Raw genomic sequence first — 6,808 nt, 5'->3', positions numbered from 1 at the left:
TTTTGGCATCCCAAAGGTCTCTGGAGCTTGCTAGGTTTTTTGTTACGCATTCGAAAACTTTTTTAACCGAAGAAATTGATTTCCGGAACAATATTCGTTTTGTGACGACAACTAAGAACGTTAAGTTTCAGATGGAAGACGTCATTTGAGAGGAGACTGGTTAAGACGAGATGTGATCCTCTCTATAGCGGATATTTTATTGAACTATAGCTATAGCTTCTGCAAAAATAATAATGTACAAATAGGTAGGCAACATAGCTGATAAGTTTACAGTGAGTTTACAGAGTTTTCTGATATTTTTCAATTTTGAGGGCTATGGCAGCAAAATGAAACGTGGTATGTAGAATTAGTTGAAAATACCTCAACTATATTTTCTGTCACAAATGACTGACATTTGAGACGATTATAAATTCCAAAATGTTTGCCTTTTTCGGTGAGGAACGCATGACAATTTCTCTCATCAATATTTGACTAATCGCGTGCTCCGTTTCAAATATTTCCGAACTGAAAACGCCTGATAACGTGCGTTTCGTTTTGCGGCGGTTGAAGATGAAAAGAAATAAGAAGAAGAGCAGTTTTCCGAAAAACTCGTATCAGATTACGACCGAAACCTGAACAGATGCTAAGTAAATGCCTCTCGTCGTATTCTCAGTGCCTGATTTCTGTTCATAAAGTAGTCTCCAGTCTTCTTCGCCTTCTTCTCAGTCTAAGAGGGTAGATCCTCATTTGACGACAGGCGGACGCGACGCAATACGTGTGTGCCCCATAACCCTCACCTTCTTGTCATTTTCCCATAGAAATGAATGAGGTACCCGTCGCCAAATGACCGTAATTTCCTAATTAAACAGTTCCTGCCCTCTCTATTTTCTTTTCCTAACTACCTTCCCTCTTTTAAATGTCTTCCACACAATTTTCTCTATCTCTTCACCATTAACTCTCTCCTCCCCTTGTTTTCTGAAGTCTAGTCTGCGTTTCGTTTCCGGTGTGCCGTTTGGCGCCGTTGTCGTTCAAATCCTTTTCTGAGACCATCACGACTTATCATTAGCTAGACCAACTTTCGTTTCTCTTCTGTTGTTCACAAAAAAAAATCTCAATCTGATCTTCTCATCATAGTTCTCAATTTCAGCTTGTCGTATGTTTCAGTGAACCCCCACGACTGCAAATTTGGGAATACTATTCGAATCTCTAGAAAATGATTGCCACGTCCATCTTCGTTTTGATGATGATGCACATTGGTACGGCTTCCGGTAAGTCTCTCTAAACTGCTATTTTTCAGTAATTTTCAATTACTTTGTTTTATGAGGATCAGTTGTTACCATGAGTATTTACAGTTATCAACATTTAGCAATTTTTTTGTGAAAAAAGAAAGAAAATCAGTTCCGAGAGACCTTCAAATTTCTATTGCAGTCCAATCGTGCCTCTTCCTTCCAAACGTCGTCTTGCACGGTGGTACCGTCGACGAGTTTCAGACTGTTGATATCACCCAGTGCTGCGTGCAATGCTCGAACAGCGCTTGTTGTATCGCCTACACCTATGACACCACCAAGAAGAGGTTTGAGAGTTATTAAGTTTCACTTCAAATAATTTATTTTTTACAGGTGCTACCTCAAGAACGCCATCGGACACTCCACTGAAGACTTCACCATGACCAGTGGTCTCAAGCCAAATTCCCGTTACGGTAAAATCATATAGTTTTTGAACAACGAGATATTAATTGTACCAGGTGAAGGTGTCACATTGAAGAATGTCAAAATTCTCGGAGACCAAACCAACCGCCTCACCTTGAGATCCGAGGAAGAGTGCCGACAATACTGCTCCGGTAAGTCGACTTAAAAACACTTGAAAGTTTCAAAATGGCTATAAATTATATTTTGAGTTTGATATGTTGTTCTTTCAAGATTCAAGATTGAAAACAGAAGACATCGTAAATGAAACTACAGTGACCCTTCTACAACCGTTGTTTTTTTATCACTGAACAGGAACTTTCATGTTCCCTAAGTAGTTGTGTTCAGAAGACCATCTCAAACAGTTTAGATTTCAGAATTCAATTTTGGTTTAGTAGTTTCTTTTTTATTTCATTGTGACACCCATTTGAAAAAAAGATGAGAGAGAGGTTTGTAATTGCTGGACGGTCGCGTAAACGACGTCTAAAAAGCGATTCGCACACGCGAAAGTAAACTTCCGACGATCGGCGTTTCAGAAAACCTGTCTCGCCATTCTTTTCGTTTCTAAAACGAAGGAAGACTTCTATTCTAATTGGCGCCTTTTGGTTGGTTCCCTCTTTTTCTTTTACCTCTTCACAAGTCCTGTGTTTGAATTAATCAAATTAACACAGTGATTGTTGGTGGCAAGGAAAGGAGTGGAAGTTAAAAAAAGAGACTGACAAAACAAAACAAATGATGAATTGTTGAAACTCGACAAGAATTGATAGTTCGATTAGTTGAAAACTTTCTCCTGATATGATAGATCAATGATACAATCGTGTAGGGCTTAGCGGAAGCTGCGCAAATGTGTGTATTTGAGAAGAAAGACCATACGATATAAAAGCAGATGACCGTGCAGTCAAAATGTCGGTATGAAAACGTTTGAACTAATTTATTTCAGCCTACCAAGTCTTCTCCTATGGACCAGTGACCGGTGACCATCTCTCCAAGACCGGCGAATGCATTTGTACAATGAGGATCAAGAGCTTGGGATACGAGTATGGATGCACGTCGGAGATTAATCCATCTCAAGGCTAAACAAATCGGACTCCATATGATTGACCCCTACACCACGTTGACATAAACTCACAACCCAAGTTCATATATGCTTTAATATTATGTTGTAGATCACAAGTACATAAGACACGAGCTGTAATTTGTCAGCTCTCTCTAATTCATTGCTTCAAGTTTCAGCAAAAAATCTGTACCCAGTTCAAACTTTGTCATCTAATTACCGTATGCTTGCTACACACCGATTTTCTTATATTTTATACTTTTTGGCTCGTCAAAACAATTTTTGGAAAACTACCCATTTTATTCTATTGCCGCTTTTTTGTAACTCTCCGCTTACTGTAAGAATGAAATTAATTTCTTTTCACGATCTCTGTTGCTTTTTTCTATTGTGTCTTGCATCTTCCTATGAACACTGATAAGATTTGTTTACAATAAATAACGCAGGCGATGGGAGATAATTGTTAAATCGTTTGTTTTGATTTCTTTTGTATGGTTGTTAGAATTAAGTAGAGGATTCTGTAGCTAGACGTTTCTCCATGAAAAAGTACAGTAGTTTTTTTGTTTTCGTTCTTTTCCAGTGCCTCTTATTTCAAGTGTTGATCTTCTGTCATTGAGTATTTTGATATCAGGAGTGATATCAAACGAGCCGCTAAGATTCGAGTGTTTTTATACAGGAAGACGAGTGTTTTTTTAGTTGCCCGTCTATTACGGTATCTGAAAAAATGATATAAAGTCTTGGAATCAAACCCAGATTTTCATTATTTCGCAATATTTCAATCTTCACTTCCGCTGATCATCTTCAGTGTTCCCTGTCGTGGACATTTACGGTCAAAACAGATATTTCATTGACAAAAGACTGTAATGATATGTGAGTCATTATAAAATGAGAGTGATTCGATTGATAACGAATGATATGAGAAACTGACGTGAGTACTGAATCTCGGTATCTCCACTTGACATAGTATTTAGTGAGGAGTGATAACCATCGTTAGTATAAAAAGGATCTGCAGAAGTCAGAGAAATCAGATCAGCATGCGCTATCCAAAGCCGAGGAAAGGAAACACCTGAAACAGAAGTTCCAAAGCAGAGGCCAAACATGTCTCCGTTTCATTCTTTCGTTGTTTCTAGATCGTTACATCACTTTAACTCAAAAACGATCTGAAATTAGCGGAAGAAACAAATAACATCAATTAACCGATGAACTAATCTTTCAACCTTCTCAATTAATTACGTCACTGTCCAGTTTCAGGATTCTCTTTTATTTTAGATATTTGGTCTTAACGCGCCCCGTATTGATGTCAGAAACGGGCAAGTTTTGGCACAAAGAAATGAAATCATTAAAGATATAGATGAGAAGCAATAAATCCTTGTCGTTTCGGTGACGCAGTTGGGCCGAAGATTTTTGGAACAATGGCTTTTGATGTTAAGACCATCATACATTCGCCATAGTGTTTTAGTACCTTTTCTAGTCTCATTTCAGTATTCACGTGATATTCACATTTTGGAACCAATCAAAAAGTGTATATGCATTATTGGCAAAGATACAATAGAGATAAATTAAGTATGTTAGTTGAAATCACACGTGAGTTTCAAATCTGTCTAAGAAAGTATATTTACGCCAGCATCATTCTGTCATTGATCAATAAATGAAATCTTTTTTTTAAATTCTGTACGCTTTCTGAAAAGATAACCCATAATAGTTTCTCAGTAAAAATACATTGAGCCTCAATTTATTGAAAATTGAAACAGATTGTTTCAGAAAGTAGTGTATTTTACAATTGTAATTTTGTTACAAAGACCAATAACGCTTCCAAGAGTCATTTTCAATATTTGAACAGTATTATGATTTTTACGTTATAACCTGATGGATTAACCATCTGTGATTTCATCCGTAAGTACATATTGTTACTTGCATATTGCAACCAGTTCTTTTATTTACTCTGTTAAAATAAAAAGCTACCTTCAACTTTTGACTTCACATCAGCAATCTGTTATTTTTTCTGGATAAATCTTTCATAACAATCATACTGTAGATGTTTTGACTCTTGACTTTGTGAGTCAATAGAAGCCACAAATCACATTTTTGTTTGATGTGGATCATGACCTTTTCAAGACATTGTACTCGATAGAAAAAAGAACGAAGAAATGTGTGGGCTTTGCAGAAATATTTGCATAGAAACGCATTGAATTGAATTCAAGTTCGCGGAGTAGACCTGAGTCACCTTAACTCATCTTTGCCTACGCGACCCGTCATAAATCCTGATCAATACAGCGTGTCCCACGTCACCACATAACAAAACTCAGGGTTTCCTCCATTTTTTTGACTCTTGCTTTGATTTATCAAACTTAGGTCACATCTTCCATTCGGAACGTAAATCTTGTCAGGCTATTTCTGCTATTGCCCACTGTTTTATTTATGACTTTTGGTAAGACAGTAGTCTTGTGGTTGCAAAGAGAGAGAGACGTTTGATTATAATTCCTCATTTCCGTTTTCGACGTTTCTCTTTCTTTTGTGTTTCATTTTCTAAGGTCCCAAAAAAGACAAAAATAATAACATTGAGATGAAGAATAGAAAACAAAAACCGAACGCGTGGGTGGTCTGATCGGGGCTCCATCACCTACTTTGAGTGAGATCTTTTTTCGCACCTCTTTCGCACTGCCGAGATTCCAAATTTGAAAAGCTGTCAAACTTTCGCCACTCGATCTACGTAAATCCAACTGTTTGCTCGTTTTTTTTTCCTGCACAATAGGGAGGTGTCCGCCCTCGTGAAAGCACACACGGAGACCATGAAATACATTGAATGATATCATATCAATTCACACTGATCTTGTTCCGAATTTTTCAGTGCCAGTTTGCCGTCTAAAGTTCAACGAACCGCCTGTGTGCTCATTTTCCAGTATTTTACAAACAAGTGATAAAATATATAGCATTTCTCTCGCCAAACTCTGAAATGTGTCGGCTGTGCTTTCAGACTTTAAAAAAGTTGATAAGGTGGGAACTGTGTTTCCTTCCTATTCGTGTGTTCAATGTGTCATCTGAATTTTCTTATATAACACTGGAAAGCCCTTTGAATATAACTCATTCTTCCGTTCTTCTTTATTCTGTGTAATTGAACTTCGTTTATAAATCAAGTGATAGTGATAAATTGCATCAATGTGACAGTTTCTTTTCTGTGGTTTATGGTTTATCTTAACACCCTGCAATGAGAATCTAAAAAATATGAAACGAGATTCCCAGCAGTACTAATTGTTTAATAGGCTTTTTATATATTCACAGAGATCAAAAAGCTACAGTAGTGATGTTTTGAAATGCTTAGTTTTTGGTTTATATATGTCTTTGGTTTTAGAATTGTGACAATGTTCTGGGTGGGAGTGCCGACTGATGTCACTTTTAGAAGTTTTGAAAAAATGATATCAGAAATCATTTATCCTTCGGTACACTGTCGGTTTGATCTCCCAGAGACACTGGATCTCATTTTGATTTCTCATTGGTTGCTGACATTGAGCATGTTCTCCGCTTAACCTCAATTTTGTTAATGTTTGCACAACTTACAATGATATCATACATTTCATACCGCGATTTTCAAGTGGTACCTACTATCAAAACGGCGCGTCGCTGAAAAACAATATGATAAAACACGTAGGAGGTTTCTTTCGTGTTTGCGCTGGACTTTCATATAAAATGAACACTAAAGAGTTCTATATTATTTTTTTGGAGGGCGGACAGCTATATCTAGACGAAGCAGCCAAAATATTTGAAAAATGCTCTTCCCTGATTATTCATTGTTTGTCTAGGCCGAGAGTATTGCCTTTCCCTTCCTTTTTTAGAATTGGGGGTATTCCAGTCATCGATTAAAAGAGCACAATGCCACTCCATTTCTTATCACTTTTAGTTCTTTTTTGTCGGTCGGTTTCAGGTTTGTAAAATTGATTTTTGAGCAAAACGGCTTGAAATCGTAATTTTTGGAATATTTCGAAACTCCAGGAGTGACGATTCCAATTGAAATACATTTACACGACTCGTAAACCCCAATGGCGCCTACGCAATGACCACATTACCATAAACCTAACGTTTGTCCACCTTTTTTTTC

At 37.2% G+C, this 6,808-nt stretch overlaps 1 protein-coding gene across 1 annotated transcript; it reads left to right on the top strand.

Moving 5' to 3' along the window:
- Window positions 1-1,192: 1,192 nt before the first annotated feature.
- GCK72_023793 (uncharacterized protein) lies at window positions 1,193-2,741 on the top strand (the record flags this gene model as incomplete). The annotated part of the gene is made up of 5 exons (XM_053735556.1): window positions 1,193-1,247; window positions 1,408-1,552; window positions 1,599-1,678; window positions 1,730-1,819; window positions 2,605-2,741. The coding sequence occupies 5 exons, from the start codon at window positions 1,193-1,195 to the stop codon at window positions 2,739-2,741; spliced, it is 507 nt and encodes a 168-aa protein (XP_053579122.1).
- Between the last annotated feature and the right edge of the window lie 4,067 nt (window positions 2,742-6,808).

This window comes from Caenorhabditis remanei, chromosome X (genome assembly GCF_010183535.1).
Source record: "Caenorhabditis remanei strain PX506 chromosome X, whole genome shotgun sequence".
In the NCBI taxonomy this organism is placed as follows: domain Eukaryota; kingdom Metazoa; phylum Nematoda; class Chromadorea; order Rhabditida; family Rhabditidae; genus Caenorhabditis; species Caenorhabditis remanei.
Note: the sequence above shows the minus strand (reverse complement) of the source record. Positions and strands in the feature narration are given on the sequence as shown.